The 20,822-nt window shown below is 35.1% G+C and overlaps 1 protein-coding gene across 2 annotated transcripts in view; it reads left to right on the top strand.

Annotated features, from left to right (window-relative positions):
* Positions 1–20,822, top strand: part of LOC100892245 (limbic system-associated membrane protein) — a 46,334-nt gene that overhangs the window by 9,116 nt on the left and 16,396 nt on the right. Inside the window, exons 3-6 of one of the 2 annotated variants that reach the window (XM_011668223.2) lie at positions 3,628–3,834; positions 11,807–11,947; positions 13,220–13,405; positions 20,100–20,300. In XM_011668223.2, coding sequence (XP_011666525.1) covers positions 3,628–3,834; positions 11,807–11,947; positions 13,220–13,405; positions 20,100–20,300 — 735 coding nt within the window. The remainder of the gene's footprint in view (positions 1–3,627; positions 3,835–11,806; positions 11,948–13,219; positions 13,406–20,099; positions 20,301–20,822) is intronic. The other variant, XM_030978060.1, reaches the window with a different exon arrangement.

Below are 20,822 nucleotides of genomic sequence, written 5' to 3'. Positions count from 1 at the left end.
GAAGCTAACAAATCCTTAAAAATTGTCAATTTCTCAAATTTTCCTACTTATATCTATACAGAGCTAGTCTTGACTCGAAACTTTGATTTAAAAAAAGAACTTCTGGAATTATAATCTGTTTAAGAAAAATTTCTTTCATTTCCATTTTTCTCATTTAAACGATTAAGGTATGACGTTATACATGATTCCTCTCCTAAATTTTTCCCTTCCTTGAACTACCTTGACAAATATTATATTATAATTTTGTGATTATTTTTCAGGGAAACAAAATGCGGCTACTTCTAGTCTGCTAATATCAATTAAATCAAAAAATGTCAAGGACACCACAAATTGCTACATAACGACCGAAATTATAGGAAAGTTATGAATGATGGCCGCAGCAATTTGTTGTAATTTCATTTATTCCACTGGTGTACTTGTTCTTTTAGAGATATGTACGTATGACAGATCAATTCGAAATATGCGCCATTTTGTCATTCGAATTCCATTGACTACAAGGGTAGAGTATTAGTTGAGAATTATGAAATCATATTATTCATAGAATTTTGTTTAAGACAGTCGTAACTTTTGATCCTCTGAACACAACCCATTTTTATTGTTGAAAAATTACCATTTTCAGTTTAATTACTGGTAGTTACTTGAAAGATTTATAGGCTTCCGATTGGTCACATAGCCGGCTATATTAGACCCTATGAAGAATAATATGATAATGATGATAAGCGTCGATAGATGAGCTAATAGATGAATCATTAATGCATACATAACTGAATAGACAAATACATAAATAAATTAGATTTAATTAAATAGATGATTGAGTGAATTATTTAATACAGAAATTAATAAGTCAGTAATAACAGGCTTGAATATTGATAACTGATTAACTTTTTAGTTTGATTCACAAAAGTTAATCTTTTAAATAACTTTTCGGGAAAACGCCGAAAGGAGAAAAAATGTGCAAAATCCTCAAATTTATTTTAAAAAAAAATTCTATCTATTCCAAAAGTGACAACTCCCTTAATGGAATTAAATTTCCACAAAACGGCATTATTTCCCCGAACCAGTTTTTCTTGTCCCTCCGAAGTAATAACGTTTCAGGAAAACGCCGAAAGGAGAAGAAAAGTGCAAATCCTGGAATGCATTAAAAACACATATTTCTACCTATTCCAAAAAGCGAAAACTCCCTTAATGCAAGTAAATTTCCATGAAACGGCATTATTTCTCCAAACCATTTTTTCTTGTCCCTCAGAAGTAATTAAATCTAATTTATGGTAATATAAATAGAGGTTAGGGATCTCATAGCGATGACCTATCCCACATTGTGTATCACACATGGAATTCTCGCTCAAAGGGGACAAAACTGAGGAGAAACCCCAAGTTAAAGAGTGTAAATAATTGAAAAGGGGAGCTTGGTTTCCAAAGGTCATATTTCAGGCGCCATGCGGGACGTTGCCAGACTAGAAAGGGTTTACTAAAATAAATCACTGCGCCTTTAGCAAACGAACCAGCAAATGATGAGCTTAATAATTCTGCCTCATTAGAGCAACGAATTGATTTGTCTTCTTTAAAAGCTTTTATGTGGAATAATAAGATTAGAATTATATGATGTCGTCCCGTCTGTAAACCAACATGTTGACATTGATGTTTTCTAATATCTGTTTATTTACAAGTTGTTCTAAGAGGTGATGTTGTTGTTGTTTGGTATTATCGGCGTTTGGTATTTATAGGTTCCCATTTTCAATGGTAATGTATTAGAAAACAATATATTGGCTAAGGTGATCAATTCAACTACATGATAGAGTATGAATGTTTACCTTGTAGAGCAACATGTTGACTTTAGCTTGCATTTCATGTGTATCTTGATAATTATTTATGGGATTCGGTCAATCCAATTTCTAACTTTTTTTACAATTGTATTTATGCCACTTAATGGGAATTATTAATAATTGTGATGGAATTAAATCGTTACTTTGTGCATTTAAAGTTATCAACCCATTTTTTTTTATTTCGTAAGTATCAAACTGGACAATTAAAACCAAAATACATATATTTAAAAAATGACATTTAATTTTGTCGACCAATACCCTTATTATAGACATCGTTTCGTAGCTTAATTAAGATTACACATTTTACATCCTTTCCTAAACTTCGAGATAAAATGAGGTATTTCTTAAATCAATGTTGATGAATCTTACATAATTATAACTTACCACTCATAATCATATTGATATAGCGCACGGAATAACAATTTACAATACATTATTTTGAAACAAAGGGATATTTATGCCGTGACACATTCAACTAATGAGAATTTATCTTTTCTCCATTCCGTTCACCCGAATACACGCCACCCCGTTGTATTCACCACGTGTTTATCCATTGTGTTTGTACCCTCATCACGTGATGTGATGTTGCGCATGCTCCCCGACCTTTGAACCTACTAACTCCTACAAACCCATCTACTAACTGCATTAAACCCAATAACCTGTTAAATCATTTTATTCATGTATTTTTACCGAATCTCACTTATCAACTTGTCCTTATTGACCCCAACTAATCCTGTCAAACCTGATTAACTCTTTATCCATTTTGTTAATGTGTTTCCCTTAAAATTCGCTTACCCTTATAAATTGAAATACTCTTCAATTCTTTTTGCTCTGTAAAACCTGCTGACATCGTCTTATTGTTCATGTATCTTCGCTGTATCTCCAAAACCCACAAACTCTACGACAAATAACAAATAACTTTTACCAACTTCCTGTAAACCAATGTTCTGCCGACTACTTGCTGTTCTTGGAATCCCCCGAACCTCTTACTTCTAAACCCTTTGTGTGACCCTTAAACCTATTCCGTTGTGTCTCTCCTCCTATCCTTTTCCGATACCCACAACGCCGACTACTAACCATCACTCCCCTTGAACCAATTTACACTGCCTAAACTATCTTTAAATCGCTATTTTGAACAACCCGTATTCCATGATGAAAACCCTCGATTAAACCTAAAACTCAATTTTCATCTGTTCTCCCTATGGTTTTCCAAACACGTTTACAAACCCAACAACGAACCTTCCAAAACTCGATTGATCTCTGAACCATTTCTCATGACTCGCTTCCCCCACCTAAATCTCCCACGAGTCTATTCTCGCCATCCATCAACTTCTCTTTACCGATTTATGTTTGTCAACACAATGTTGTGAAATCTGCTTATCGACCCATTTCTCTTCTTAAAATACCCCCAAATCACCCCTGCATCCCACCGACGCATCGACACCAACCCCCGTTTCTAATCAATCTTGCCCCTTCATTTACCCTTATCGCTCCGGAATACCACCCTCAAATACTATTTTTGCTCCGGAATATCTCCCTTCACTTACCCCTTTCGATCCGGAATACCTCTATTCACTTACCCCCGTCACTATGGAAAACCCCACTTCACTTACCCTTTTCGCTCTGGAATACCCCCTCCCCCTTTACACCCCCTTCGCTCCGGAATATCCCCTTCACCTACCCTTTCGCTCCGGAATACCCATTTACCTACCCTTTTGATCCGGCATATACCCCTCACTTACCCTTTTTGCTCCGGAATACCCTCACTTACCCCCTTTTGCTCCGTTCCGCGATCCTATACCAGTTCCCTATCGACCTTCCCTACGTTTCCCCCGCCAAATAAATGCACCAAATCCAGAGCTGTTCCAAGGGAGGATTATCATCGGATCCACGGCTTTTACAGAGCCAATTAGCAACAGCAAATGTGCCCAAGAGGTGGCCTCTTCGGACACCCAGTTCCCGGGGTCAATGTACAGAAATTGTACAATGGCCCCGAAAACTACACCACCGGGTAAGTAAAAAAAAACTTAAACGACCCCACCCACGAATACCAACTACCCCAACTTCAAATGCAACACGGTTCCATGTAAAAATGCAGACTAAAATACTGGCTTAGGTGTTATGAGGATACCACTTAAGAATGCCACTGAAAGTATCAAGTAGAAGTTCTTGTTCTTTCAAGGTTTTTTTTTTTCCAAAAATGGTCCGAATTGAATACGTCACGTTTTTTTGTAATTTTCTCCTCATGAATTAGACTCCTTGAAACATGATTTGATTCATTTTTTTTTATTTTAATGTTTTGAAATATGAACATACCAAGATGTATTCTGAAAATAGTAAAAAGCAAAAGAAATGAAATAACACGAAATGGATCTGTATCAACCGGCAGTCTTCTCTAGCAAAAAGCAAATTAGTTCCTCCTAAAGGAGAGGAACAAGGAGTCCTACCCAGTTGTTCGAAAATAGTTTATTTCTAATAAAAAAAAACTTGGGGTTACTTCCTAATCAAGATATTCTATCACTCTCTGTGTATTATAACAATGGACTTTTTTTATGCGATGAACGAATTTAAACATATTTTTTTTAAGAAAAGAAGACTACTAGATAAGTACTGAGTAAATTTGTAATTGTCATCGTAAACAAACAACTTCAGCAGAAAGTGCTCAATAACTTCTAAAACGACCCAGGTTAATAAAAACCCTTCAAAATACTTAAGAAGAAATTGCAAATTTCTATTTTCTCAATATGACAAATTTTTTAGTGCAGTGTTTAAAACTGCAGGAAACTCACGTACATGACACACGTTACTTAATTTGTGGCTGCATTTGTATTACTAATGAATCGTTAAATAGTGGTTGTTTGAATCGGTTGTTGTTTTGGTTTAATAATATTCATGAAGGCCTAGCAATAACCGCTTAGTTTGCTGTCGCTTGATGATGTTCATAATCATATTGAAATTGCACAGTAGAAAGATATTATATAGTATAAAGAATAGCACGTTAGCAGTATTTTGTTTGATATCATATTATGTTTTCCGATCGCCTAGAAATAGAATTCCTGTTCGAGAAATTCCAGTATTTATGCATGTGTTTTCAACTGCTTGCTCGATTAAAGAATTGTATAATTGTTATAGAAATTCAGTAATCATTTTTTTTTAATTGTTTGGTATTTAAAAACTAGTTTTGGTAACTACACCTCTTCTTTGTAACAGCGAGAGCAGAATTTTGTTTCTGTTCATTGTTTGCTATGTACTACTCAAAGAGGTTTTTAATGCTAATCAAATTTTTTTGTTAACCAAGCAGACCATGCAAACACACTTTTGCCATTCAACAAAACTGGAGATAGATTTCCATATCGTAAAATGTGAACATTCATGTATTGTCTTCACAGAGCTGTTATATTAGGAATAAATAAGCAAATAAGGAAGATAATTTGAAAACGCATATAGCGCTCTAGTTGTAATTCCCATCGGAAACACGGCTAATTGGTCAGTGAAACATAAGCCAATATCTATACCGTACCACCAACATGTTCAATGGGGCGCATACAATTAATATTTTAATCCTTGGTCATACGGTGCAGTGGTCCGCAGTATTTAAAAAATGGCCCCACGCCCAGTTGGTCATATATTTATATACTGATATGAAATAATAATATATTTCAGTATTTAGATAATGAAACAAAACAGGCGAAGAGACAACTCATGTGTGATTTGATTCTAAATCCTAATACTACATTTGTTAAGGAAACTGGTTTAAGACTTTTTCTCTCATCGAGCAAATTGTTTGTGGAAAACAAACCAAATAAAAAATGGTGAAAAACCTTTAGCTATATTATAGTTTGCATTATATTTATTCATGCTATAACCGTCTTACCACTACACAGACTTAATGAACTCCATCATCCTCAATTGGCTTTACTTCGCAATCAGTGTATTATTGAGAAATATTTCCAAAAGGCACCACCTCATGACATACAGTGCCAGTTGATGGTCTTGAATGATTTCCCTATGGTCGCAAACATTTTCGCCATTTATTTCCTCCACCGTTGTTGGATGTTGCCCTTAGAGAAACGTCAATAATAGATGAGCAATCAGGTTATAAACTTTGACGGTCTTTGCACTCTCGCTTAACATACCTTATATAAATAATTTCAGTTTGATTAGGTGCAGTAATTAATCCCGTCACCTCTGTCAAGAAAAAGAACTAAGACTTTTTTTCTTATTTTTGAGCTGTTCTTGGAAATAAAAGTGTGCAATTTTCAACCAAATTTGGTAAGTGATGGTTCGGCGCCGAACTATATATGTTAATGCATATAAGAAAGCTGACTCCCAACCTACATGGTTTAGACTTCTAATATTAACACAGATTGTGGATATTCAAAGCGATTCAATTTACACGCTGATACATAATATAATGATAATAGTAATGTATACATTCCATTATAATGTTGTCTTCTTATTGAGCTGTTCTTGGGAACAAAAGTGTACAATTTTCAACCGAATTCGATTGACGGTTCGGTGCCGAATTATATTTGCTAATGAATATAAGAAAGCTGACGCCCAATTTACATGGTTTTAGACTCCTAATAATAACAAAGATTGTGTATATTCAAAGCGATTCAATTTACACGGTGATACCTAATGATAACAGCAATGTATACATTTTACTATAATTATGATGTGTCTACACTGTTTAACTCGTTGATATGGCATATTGCAATTAGCTGTCCGTATGCGACATTGAACTACATTCGAACAGATAGAGACCCTGCATGTTTCATTCAACCGTTGAACCCCAAGGTTTTTACTGCAGTTACACTGTATTATTAAATATTGACATTTAAGATATAGTACGTGTAACAAAACTAATGATGTTAATGATATTGGGCTTGACTAACCTACGTCTATTTATGTGTGCTTTGTATTTGCAAACTAATTGTTACTACAGGTCACCGTTTCTATATATCAGTGTCGAACGAAAGATTTCTGTTTTACAGCAGTAACTTTAGTATAAACTGATGCTATAATCCATTCTGACAAGGAATAAAGAATCGTCAAATTCAATGCAATATATTTGTGTTTGTGGCGGATCCGAGTACCGATGAGAGGGGGAGGGGGGATAGTGGAAATATCTTTTAAACTTTGCAATATATGTAAAATTTTATCGAAAATATGTGTAACATTATTTATCTTGTGAGCGGGTATGATATGAATTTCCGTTCAAATGATGTATGAGGAATAGCTCATTGAACCAAGTCTGTGATTAATCACTAGCAAAATATAATAAAATTCGGGGGCACCTGCCCCTGTGCCCCCTGAATCCGTCACGGGGCCACTTTACTACATTCAGAATTTCCCTTATTGTTGTATTCAAAATATCATGAAGGGTTGGAGACCGATTACAATTAATCCATCTGCCTCCTGTTTAATCATAAAAGGACCTTGACTCCCTCTTATCATGACCTTGGAAGGGCTGGGAGAGAGTGTCAAACAATTCATAAGTCATTAGGTAGTTTAGGCACTCAAGGATAAACGATACATATTGATTAGACATTACATATTGATTAGCCATTACGTACCAGGGAAGGGGGTGGGAGAGGGGTTGTCATGGCCGTTGCAGCTTATGTTACGTCAGTAAGGCTTATTCAGATCAAAATAGTAAGCTACATGAAAATATTTAAAGCTCGAATGAATTCCTCTTATTGTTATCTCAACAAGGAAATGAACTCCCACATTGTGTTACGTTCTGTTTTTGGTTCATTAATCAAAACAGTGCGTACATTATATAGTGCACGAAAAGGTAAAAGCAGTTGTATTACATTTGTATTGCATTCTTTGTTTTGTTTTTGTTTTGTTTGTTTGATTGTTTTGAATACGATCAAAATATAAATTACGTTTTCTATTATTTGATAGTGTAAGTACTCATACATTTGTCTTAATTTGTTCATGTGAGGAAGTGGACTTAATTATATGAATAATTTTAAGAATGAAATCTTTATATTCACTTTTATCTAAATTTGGGTTATATCGGTTCCTATTTAGGTTGATAGCAATTCTCCAAAATATACAAATTTGACAAGGCTCACTTAAAATAATTAGAATTTTAGATGTTTCAGTCTAACGAAGACAAGAAAAGATGATTAAGTAATATATACAAACGTGGTCGCTTGTTTACAAAAATTCGTTTCATTTGCCAGTTTAGAGTTTATTTTATTTTACGTTCTTCATATATTTCTAAGCCTTTAGTACACCATTTCTTCACAAATTGTATCGAGAATTAAACTTCAGTGCATGGCAGCTTGGAATTACGTCTAGACCACGTTGTAAGTAGAACATTTATCAAAATGTCTTACGCTTTTACCTATGCAACAGACTTTCTTTCTTTCTTTAATGAGTACATATATATCGAGGTAGGTTGAATGCTAGTTAGTGCTTACTAATGGAATGAGAACTTCGGAAACGCTAGTGTTATACCAACATTGATGATCTAAGCGGCTTAATGAATTGTGAACATTCTACTTAATTTACAGTCACAGAGTCGAATTTAGGTGCCTTAGGAAATAATGCATATATGGTTACATTAAATTTAGATAATTTTGGAAGCCGAAGCATTCAAGACAGAACTTTGCAAGAGCTGATATTTCCAATGAGAGTAAAACAAGTAAAATAGAATTAAAAGGAAATATTAAGATTTTCAAAGATATTTCCTTACAAATTGGTAGTCTGACCAATGATTAGGCATAGGCAACAATTTTTTTTTTTTACAAAGCAGGTAATTTTTTAATATTTTTTGCACTTTTCAATGTTTCAAGTATTTCTTCTTTTCAGCTTGCGAGTTTACGTGCATTTTTCTTAAACAAGCATTTCTTTCTTCTTGTCTCGGACATAATTATTTCTATTATCCTGTCTGGTTATACAATAAACCTTACTTTGATGCTTTTACATCGTAATGGTACTTGATGAACAAACCACATTCGATAGAAAGATTCACCCTAAGGCCTCAGCGTGATGCCGATTTTAAGAATAAATGAAACCTGTTCCAGTGCCAAGGACATCTACTTTTTTTTATTACTGAAGATATGCTTTCTCATTTACTTAGGGAATGCTTTCACATATAATTAAGATATACTTCCACATCAATTTAAGATATACTTCCACATCAATTTAAGATACGCATTCAAAGTTTGTTAAGGTATGTTTTCACATCTACTTTGATATACTTCACGCCTACTTAATATACACTTTCCCATCTATTTAAGACGTAATTTCATATTTCATTGAGATAATTTTACATCTACTTATTATATCTTTCACATCTGCTTAATATATGCTTTTACATCTTATTAAGATACTTTTACATCTACTAAAGATATGCTTTTACATCTCATTACGATACTTTTACATCTACCTAAGATATGCTTTTACATCTCATTCAGTCACTTTTACATATCATTAAGATACTTTACATCTTCTTAAGATATCTTCTATATCTACTTAAGAAAGACTTTCACTTCTTCTTAAGACAATTTCACGTCTATTTAAGAAATTTTTGCATCTCCATAATATGTGCTTTCCCATCTACTTAAGATAGATTTCCACTTCTCTTTAAGATTTAATTACACATCTCATTAAGTAAAAAATAAGTTAACATGTACTTCACTTATGCGTTCACATCTACTTAGGATACGGTTTCAAATTTACTTAAGGTATGATTTCACAGCTACCTGAGATGACCTTAACATCCACTTAAAATATATCCTTAAATCTAGTTGAGATGTGCTTTTTATCTACTTAAGGTGGGTGTTCATATTAACTTAAGTTGGACTGTTACATTTACTTAAGATATGTTTTTTCCGTCTACTTAAGCTATCATGTACTGTGACCAGTATTCAGCAGCTAAATGGGTGCCCAATCCCGAGACTAGCCACTCTGTAGGTTAGCGTAAACAAATGCTTTAACTTGCAGCTGACTCATCCTGCAATGGATAACCTTAGATGAATAAGAAGATGATTGCAGAGCTACATTGTGTAGGCAGCCCATATTTTTGTTCTGGTCCATTTGATGCAGTGTTTGTACACACAAGAAAAACTGCACAGAACAGTTAATATGAAAAAAGTTTTTAATGTTCAATTGGAAAATTTCACATGTAAGATTTGTGTACTTTATTCTGTAAATGTATAGTGTTTTTGGTGAAAACTTATTGTCTAGCCTCCGGATTCAACATTTATGTCAGATTCATTATCTCATTTCGCTTATTCTTTTAAATTTGTCGTTATTTGTTACGTTGGGTTGAGCATGAGGATTGCAGTGCTTAATGCATGTAATTGATTTTCGTTGTTTGTGGAGTGATATTTCAAAGCATCCCATCAAAATGCATTAATTCATTTTGTAAATTTGATTCATTTGTATTAATTTTTATCACACATTCCTTTGCACTGTTACCCATTATCTGTTCCGAAAACCTTCCAGCCCCTATTTTTAGAGCAGTTTCGGGTAAGATGGAAATAAATTGAAAGGAGTTAGAATGGAATCGTAGAGTTGAGCGTGAGTGTGAATAGAAGTGAGTGATTGAAGTGAACTGATATGCATACATTGAATGGCATGGCAAGAATGGATCAGCGAGTGAACTTTAACCTTTTGAACTTCATATAACTTAATGTTTCTTTCAGATTGAGAAGAAAATCTAGGGAATGAACTGATTAAAAATTAAGAAAACAGTTATTCAAAAAGTACTTGCATGTAAATTTTAAGGATTATATAAGTATTATTTCGGAAATTTTTTGAAAGTACTGTTAGGCAAAATGTTAGAACACATATTTTCACTGAGCAAGCAAGTAATATTTCCTAGACCTATTATAAGAAGCCGTTTTGGCAAAAAAAAAAGATTTATTGTTTTACGAATAATCACTTCATTCGCTATCCGTTGAATTTATCACAACAGCAAAATGTGTATTTCTTAAATAATTTACCAGCAATTGCATGTGAGTACAACAAACATTTTGCATAGTTCAAAATGAAAATTGCATAATTGTTTGATACCGATTTCAGTAAAAAATACATTTTGCATTTTGACATACGCATGTGCATGTTTATATAGATTTTAGAAGCATGTGATTTGCTGTTCATTTGCAGTTGCTTTAACTTTTTCTTTGCCATAAAAATAATCATTAAAATCTACTAAGTACCAGTAAGTAAGTATGAGAAATAAGTTACAGAAATATAACAAGTCGAATAAAGACCGCGGGAAAATTAGATCAGAAGGTTGCATTTGCAAGGAAATAACGACCAAAGATGAATAATAGTAAATAGTTTTCTTTTATGAAATCTCTTTGTGAATATAATTTAATGATGGTTCTTTTCATAAAATACATATTCACCATACTTTGTGCTGAATTTACTATATGCATTATGTAATCGCTTATAAACTAGTGTAATGATTTTGGTGATCATATTATTACAGGATTTCCCAAAAGGACATTACGAAGAATTCCATGTTGATTTTTCAGTAGCAGCATGAATGGGTTTATTCAACTAACAAATTAGTCTGATAAAGCTAAGCAGACTAATCGGACCTCTTAATTATCTTTCGTCATGTACGGAAACGAGATATTTCTGATGGGATTCGAAAACTTGAGAGAAACTATAATGGAAAGTGATATATAACAATAATAATCATTTTCCCCTTCTAATTTGATCCCATAAATCTTAATGAAAGAGACACGAACCCACAACCAGTCTGATAAAGCTAAGCCGACTTTTTTGGTGTCTTTAATTACCATTATAGCGATGAAACTTTCTTGATGGCTGTGAAAGATTCAGAAAGAAAATAACGCCATACGAGTTGTAATAATAATTATAGATAATTCCTTTACTTCTTTAGCACACAAATCTCGGCGAAAGTGACACCCTTGGGGCACAAATTATTGATATCCATAATGCTTTGGCGGTCAAAATCAATTATTAGTTGTTTTTGTTTTTTGAAGCTCCCGGAATGCCGTACTTCATCACTCACAACGTGCAGGTCTTGATTCGGGTCAATGAAGGGGGCCACGCCCATTTTAAATGTCGTGTTTCCGACCTGGGGGATAATCACGTCATCTGGTATAAAACTAATAAAGGAAGAAGTGAGTATCATTATATTATTATGCATTATTTATATATCATTTTAATATAATTAACGTTAATATTACTACTTTTATTATAATTATATTTATTATATTATAATAATTATGATTATTATTATTATTATTATCATCATCATCAACATTGTAACTTATCATCATCTTCATCATTATTTCTATTATTGTTATTGACATCCAATGTATTATCATTATCATTGTTAATTTTCTATAATAACTAATACTCACATTATCTTTATGATGTCATTTTATACACTTACTATATACAAAAGATCTCTATAACATCATAATACGTTTTTGGAGTATTCTTATTCAAAATGGAGGGAAGGTTCGCTCTGTTGGTTGTACCTACACGCACAACACGCACAACACGCACAAATGCCTACTCACCCACCTCCTAAAACGCACACAGATAAAGAATGAAACACAATGAGTTTCATGTCTCGAGTAAATTATTGTGGAAATATTCATTAGCGCGAGGGAAGCACGACATGAAATAGAGTCGGCTTTACAGAATATAAAATGCACCCTAGAGAGTGGACCTCCATCGCGCATCTTTACTCCACTTACCGCGTTTTAATCGTATTAAATTGTTTAATAAAGATGTATTTATTGCAGAATTACGTGCTCGTTGGTGAAATTACATCTCGCCACAGATATGGTTTTGTCTGTTTTTGAAAGGAGGGCAGGGTCCCTTGGCTTTCTGTGTCTCGACAACTATCTCATGCTTTGCATAATGAAACTTTGACCTGCCAGTGAAAGAAAAAATCACATGGAACAATAATGTCTGCAGTGGATTAAAATATATTGCAGCAATGGGGAAATTTTCACAATAAGAAATTGTTGTAGAGTTAGACTCCTGTCCATCCCCTGTTACAGAAATTTCCCTTAATTGTATGCCTATTAAAATTATGAAACAATTATTTCTACATGACAAAAATAATCCGTTTCATTTCATGATTGGATTCATTTTGGTTATACAATCTACAGAACACTTGGTGCTCCATACATCTGTTTATTAAGTTAAACCGGGTTAAATCGTATTTGCCCGTGTTCTACTTTAGTTTAACCAAACTCAGGCTCTAATATCACATTTACAAGGGAAAACGCCGACCTCAGACCAACCCCCTTTGTTAAATCCGATTTTTAACAAATGCCTAAACTCAGCGACGGGTTTGAGTAGAATTTAAGTAGAATACGATCATTTAAATATGTACGAGCCACTGATTTAAACGTCTTCTCATGGTTATTCTCCAGGATCACTTATCTCCGTGGGCCAAGAGATCATGGACCAGTCACGACAGTACATCAAAGATGGCGACTTTGTGAATTCGACCTTTGACCTTCGACTGCCAAACGTTCAAAGGTCAGACGAGGACATCTATACGTGTACCATTCAATCGCACCCACCTACGGAGTTGAACTTTACACTGCTGGTGTCATGTAAGTAACTATCATATGTTATTTTAGATTATTTGTTTTGGTGTCTTTTGATTTGTTTCATTCTATTCTTTTGTTTGGAATCCATCTTATAAAGAATTGATACATATAGCTCCGTTTAGTCTCATTTCACAACGCCCCTATCGTCAGAGTCAGCAGCCATACATGTTAGCCTATGGACGTTTTTTTTTTTAATTGTTAAAAAATTATTTTTTGTTTAAACGAAAAGCACATTCACCCCGACGTACGTTATCACTAGCTCTTTCATTGGAGCCCTCATGTCTCATTGACTTTTGAAAGTTCACCCACCGTAATTTTTCAAAATAGGTTGCAAGCTCGCCATTGCCTATAATACACATGTGAAACAAGTCGAACTTTGGACTCAGTCTGCCAAGTGATTTTAAGATTATAGGTCAAGCACACGAAGGATAAGAAGCATGAATTATCAATTATCACTTCTGTTATGTTCATTATGTCCATTTCATCCAACTCCCCACCGTAATTTTTCCATTTAGTAAAAGCAAACATTTTGCCGAGTTTAGCAAAAACATGAATATTCATGAACGGTCAGGCAATACAGCCTTTTAGTACGTAACGTATAGTGAATGGGAATGGGCGATGATCCGTCCAGGAGGTAGAGGTCAGTGTTTTGTGCTGGAAATGTTCACGCGAGCGAAAATGAGACAATCGGAGCAATATGTTAATCCTAACTTATTTACGATTGATATCAATCGCAACTATTTAAATAGAGATAGAAGACTGCAACATATTGATTGGAGAACTGGCGATTGATTTGGATCAATCACGCCTCTTCACTAGACGGTGCCTTGGATGGCATGTACAATTATTTATCATGTCTGAAATGTAAAATGAAAAAATACAATCATACTTTTTTGCTGCGTTATTTTCTTTTCTCCTTTCCCGCTATCTTACTTATTGTTATCTTTCGTATCTTTTTTTTTAATACTTTTTTTTTATAATTCATACCCTCATGTTCAATATCTGTATTGTTTGTTTATTTATATTTATTCTTATATTTACGAAATCATTATTTTGTATGGTTTGGATAGGCTGTTGTTATCTGTAGTGTCCGATTCGTAACACGAAATGATTTTAATTTGTATGTTTCAATGAGAAACACCGACTGTTCAAGTGAAAAATGTGATCGTTATAGAAAAGTGACCTTCTTTGACAGTTGGTAACTTTAGCAGGTTTTATTGTACACATGTAGTAAATTCAAGGAAATATTTGGTTGATACTACACCCAAACGATAGCGGCAGTTTTGAATTAGTAGCCTTTGGCTTAAGGGTTACAAGATGTTACCTCAGCCACACCGCTAAACCGACTTCAAATTTTCGATTCTTGGACACTCAGGGTAATGTACTTTCCTTGTCCGCTCTGGACCCTCTTTTTATAAATCCCTGTTATAAATAACAAGTTCTAATAACTGTTATAAGCTACTGAAATCGTGGCCTTTGATTGGCTGAGAGCAAATTTGTCACATAAATTTAGCATTTTTTAAAATTGAAAACAAGTTTGATGAAACAGGGCCCAGGTGTCTGTCTCATTCGTGCGACTGGGCTACTCATGATTACAGGACATAGCACCTCAGTCACACCGATAAATCGATACCAAACCCAATTCCTACCGTCCAATTCTCAGCCAATCAGGGTAATGTAATTCATTGTTCGATCCGGGCAGTGTGACTGGTGCGTACAGCTTTACTAAGCTGTGTGTCGTTGAGTGGAATTTTAATAGAGTTCGCCCAAACTGCACACCAGGGACCAATTTGACGCCACGGCGTGTTGGAAATGGTCGATCAATGTCTAAAAGCTGTGAGGCAGATTAACACAGAAAAGTGCTATTCTCTTAGTATGCATGCCAAAAGTCGTTCCTACTTTTTTCCTTCCACCAGTACCATCTACTGGAGGTCTTTGTAAAAGACAGGCGCAGTTCTAAAAAAGGGTATTTTTTTGTCGGGGGGCGGGGGGGGGGGGGGAACCATGAACCGCTACTGCTTCAACGTGATGTGAGGTTAATGTTCTGGAGTCATTATAAATGTTGATTAAAGCTAGGCTTAACCTTTACTAGTCCCCTCTCGTTTATGAATTTTGCCCCCACCACAATCTGTCATGAATATCCGATTAAATTTTCCAAGAAAAAAAAGAGAGAAATGTAAATGCTTTTCGTCAGCCAAATGGAAGTGCTAGACCCGTCGTATGCATACGAAATGATGCTCCGACTTTTTCACCAGTACCATTTAAAAAAAATCTTTAACTTGATGTGAGTGTCGTGTGCTAATTATGAATGTTGATTAACGTTGGAATTTCCCCGGTTGTTTCCTCATTTTAGGCATTTTTTTGCCGCAATTTGTTTTGAAGATGCAGAAGATGCACTACAAATTTCAAAGAATTAAAACCCCTGCAACTTTTTGCAAGGTTTTAATCAATCCAAAGAGAAAACTTTAGACGTGATCGAAAGACATTCAAGAATCAACTCAAGGGCAATTCACAATTATATTGCCATGGAAACCATGGAAAGTATGAGCTATCTTGTTTGCAATAAAATTAACTAAAGGCATTGGTATAAAATAGCTGTACGCTAACCAATCATTAGATATAGTACATGCAGTTGAAAATAAATGTCTATTTTGCATAATGCAGTACTAAATGCTAGGACAAAAATATTCTTTCATATTGTCTGGGATTACTGCTGAAAAGAAATGTTAAGTATCATAGTGATTATTGCTGATAAAAATACAAAGCCTCAAAACGAAATTGGGTGTCCTAAATACAAAATATGTTGGTGTATTTTATGTTGGCCTATACACATGATGCATGCACGGCGTACCGCGTCTCATTAATTTTTTGAATCGGACGAAAACCCTTTGAACTTTATCAATATGCATGCAATTTTTAGTATTTTCGTTCTCATATCACATCACATTTTGATCTCTATAATATTCATGATTTGGTAAAAGCAAATTGCAGGGATAATTGTAATAATTTATATTAAACCAGTGTTTAATATTATGACTTTAATCCATTCCGGCAAAGAAATACCAACGAATCTTTACATGAGGGGATGAACTTTGCACGAACCGAAAGATATCACCCCCCCCCCGTTACAAATTTAACTCCACAAAGTCTTTTCAGAGCCAGGAGGACTTTGACTTTATGTCAAAGTTTATGAGTTAGCGCCCTTCTGCCTCTAAGCACACAAAGAGCGACAAAATGAAGAGAATACCATCGTAATTTTTTAAAATCTGATGCACCTGTATTCCTGAAGAGATAACACGTATTTTGCATTTGATGGAATGTACAGTTTAGTCCTAGGTCGTTCACGACTACAAGCAGCTGAAGGGAAATAAAAAGGGAAACAATGGCGGGGTGGGTCGAGCAATAGCTCATAGAGTAGAGATAGTTTTATCACCGGAAGTTGATAGTCGCGCCGAAACAGATCCCTTCCGTAGAGTTTGTATGCAGGAGGGAACTATTTGGAAATAAAAGAAATGACCTTTGAACTCGTAAGTGTATTCATGTTAAAAATCTCTCTCATTGGGTGACCCTAAATTTGCTCGTTCGACTGTTCGCTTCGGACTTTATTCGTCAAATATATAGTATTCGGATTCGGATTCGGGTTGCAATTGGGTTTTAGGTTAGGTTCATGGTTAAAGGGTCAGGATTCGGGTTTGAATTGGGTGTTAGATTAGGTTTAGGGTTATAGGGTTAGTATTTGGGTTGCAATTATGTTTTAGGTTAGGTTTAGAGTTAGATAGTCAGGATAAGGGTTGAAGTTAATAATTCTATTATCGGAAGTGGAACCCTCTCAATACGCTTAAAGTCCAGTTATTATGAGGCTCATCATCAGGGTCATTTGAAAGAGAACGAACATCCTATTACGTGAGGGAAGAGCGGTAATCAAACAAGGTTTCCCCTTTTTTCCTGCATCACTTAAATGCACTATAAACCAGAGCCATCAATACACAGAGTTTGGCCAACCCGGTTCTAGTTTGTTATAATATGGCGGATACTACTCTGCAAAAAAACAGAATAATATACGCCAAGTTCACCAACTCTGCAATAGATGACTTTACGATGAGTACATCAAATGCTCCCTTTTTGCAAGCGTGAAATTTACACGTGTAAATTTCCTGTCGGTTGCCTTTTAATTGCACTTCTCTTCTTTGATGTCTCCACACACAAAAAAAAAAACAATGCGTGACGTTCCTGTGGATACACATCATTGTGAATCATCTTCCTTACTCAGATTAAACCTAACGCGGCGTATCATAGTACAATAGGAATTCCATAACTCCTTGTTTAATAGGGGATCTCAAGGTGCGTAGAGAATAGAATGATTGGTTTTTCTAATATGAAGAAACAATGGTTGTCGAAGGACGAATGTCTTTTGTCATCTAAGATTTGATTAGTTGTATTCAACGTTGAACCCTGCATGATTATAAATCGTTATCATAATTTATCCAAACAGATTAAAGATATTCCTGTATTAATGTAGGTGATGACATCCGGTGTTCTTAAAGATGAGAATTGTGTTGTAAAGAAGAAAAACGTTTGAAATGCATTGGTTTAGGGTACAAGATATACATCTCATGTCAGCTATTTTCTTCATATTTCTATTTTAACCAATTTTACTTTTCTAACCAAAATTTAGTGGAGTATTCAAATTGGGATTTATCTCTAGGTGAATCCATGAAATACTTGATTTTAGCGAATCTTCAGCTTCTTCTTCGAAGAGTCTATGCTTTTGAATTTTTGTTTCTTCTTATTTTATTAAACAACATGATGGCGCCATATAAATACTGAAAAGTACCACCATCATCTTTTAATGCGTTTGGTGCCAGGAATTTTGAGGGGAAAAAATGATTTTAAAGTCCTTTAGTTGGCAACACGATGAGAGATTCAAAAGCATTTTCCCCGATTAAAAATTACTATTTTTTCAACTTTCCAACAACTTTCTCGCCCATGTATATTGTTTCCTGACACACTACATTTCATTTCATACATTTAGCAATGAAAGACAAATATTAACGTTGCCAATTTGAAGAATAATTTGTGATCAATCTAGCCCTAAAATAAATCCTGTCCCGAAATAGGTTAATTGTGAACATTAGTTGTAATCTAATCATAGTTTAAGACGACATGACCGTTTCCCCCCCAGAAATCTAAACCTAATTTGAATTCAGGCCACATAACTAATGACAGATTTTGATGCTGTTTTGCTTCCAGCCGGGTTAAGATATCCATCCTAGCTGCCTGGAGGTGTTGCTGTCACGTCATGTACTTAACCTTCCATCAAGGGAATGCACATTATTCACCAACCACGTGGGCCGTTAATGATACATTAACCGGAGCGCTTTCATCAAAGGAAGATACAATAAATAGGAGAGAAGCCTTGTGGATAGGGAATGGTTTATACAGCCCCAGCCAGATTGACGATGTGGTTGTTGACAAAACAATATCTAGGCCAAGGCCCCAAAATGTTGTTCAATTTTTATCTTGTGCTTTAAGGAATAAGAATGTTTATATTATGCTTTAAAGAATAAGGATAAGACTGCCTTATTTTACCAGCCACTCTTTTCGACAATTTCGAAACTTGTCTCCCAAAATGACATTCCCATTATTATGCTTATCACTTCTTTTCTCTCTTTTATATATTTTATTCCGTCTTTCGATCTCCCCTCCCTTTCTGAATAATTACTTTTTCTTTTCCTGCATTCTCCCTTTACACATAAGAGATGAGTCCATTGGTTATTTCGTACATACGTAATGTATTGCGAACGCCGCTTTCGATAGTCCCCTTTCCCTTATGTCTACAACTTCATAAATGAAAAGAGAAGTCAACAGAGTTTTCTAACCATATTTGTTAATATATTGTATTAGTGACGACAATGAATTTCTTCGAAGATTTAAGATTTAATATTTAAGATATCGTAACTATTTAAGGAAAACACATATCATTCAACCGACAAGGAAACCTGCTATAGCAACCACCTGTATAGAAAGGCCATTTGTCTAAAAGACACATTTCTGCTTCCCTTTAACAAGATTTCTCATTGAAATATGTAGACCTACTGATGAAACCTGTATCTATATATATAAAGACCACCTGCCTATAAAGACCGCTTTTATTATCTCCATTGACGGTCTCGGTATACATGTTTTACTGCATTTCTTGAAGGAACCGCATTCATGAACATTGCAGGTAGAGTTTTAAAGCACAATAATATATAAATCAGTCTGGACTTTGGGGAAGGCCTATTAAGGTGCACCCGACACAAACCTTTACGATTTACGCCTTCTTTATCGTGCTGTTATCAATTTCGTATCTCACGTCAATATGTGTGCAATTTGAAGTTGTGCATTTCGGCGATATGTACAATGAAAGAAATGAAAGAAATAGATTTGACTTTGACGATGATGCCATCAAATATGTAAAGAATAACTACTTGAGTATTTTGTAGATATGACAATGAAGAAATGAAGGAAAATAGATGTTACTTTAACAACGATGCCATTATGTACCTATACCAAAAATGTTTTACTTAAGTATTTTGTTGGTATTTAGATGATGTACTCCTTGATATTCTTTGTACGAACGAACGACGTTGGTACGTAAAAACAGGAAAGGAAGAAAAAACATGTTTATTTGAAAAGAAATGGTCTTGTTTTGCAGACCAGGCTTCGGTGAGGAGAGTCCTCCCGGACGACGAGCCGAACTGGAGTGCCGCCGAACCCAACCGCGTCTACTTCAACGAGACATCGAACGCCACACTGACCTGCCTCGTAGATGGTTCCCCTTCTCCGATTGTGACGTGGTGGAAGAAAGATAGACCCACCCGACCATCCAGAGCCCAGCACCTGATTATAGCAGTCAGTGAGTATGATATCCGTTGTCTGTCTGTCTCTCTCTCTGTCTCTCTCTGTCTCTCTCTGTCTCTCTCTCTCTTACTCACTTACTTTCTGTCTATCTCTCTCTCTCTCTCTGACTCACTTTTTTCTGTCTATCTCTCTCTCTCTGACTCACTTTTTTCTGTCTCTCTCTCTCTCTCTCTCTCTGTATTTTTGCCCCTTTAATTGACTAATTCCCTCTCCCCTTCCCCTTCTCACTCTTACATCCTCCCCCTTAAACTAAAGTTCAGCGCTTGGTTATAGCATTCAGGGAGTATGATAATCGCTGTCTGTCTCTCTCACTTTCTTTCTGTATATCGCGCGCTCTCTCTCTCTTTCTCTCTCTCTCTCTCTTTCCCCCTATTTCTATCTTTCTCTTTTCCCCTTTAATTGTCTTATTCCCTCTCCCTTACCTCTCACAAAGCCCCATTTTACCTATAGTCCAGCAACGTAAGGAGTCAGTGAGTATAATAATCTATGTATGTCTCCCTCACTTTCTTTCTGTCTA

The sequence above is a fragment of the Strongylocentrotus purpuratus genome, unplaced genomic scaffold (assembly GCF_000002235.5).
Source record: "Strongylocentrotus purpuratus isolate Spur 01 unplaced genomic scaffold, Spur_5.0 spur5_scaffold_1, whole genome shotgun sequence".
Taxonomy (NCBI): domain Eukaryota; kingdom Metazoa; phylum Echinodermata; class Echinoidea; order Camarodonta; family Strongylocentrotidae; genus Strongylocentrotus; species Strongylocentrotus purpuratus.
Note: the sequence above shows the minus strand (reverse complement) of the source record. Positions and strands in the feature narration are given on the sequence as shown.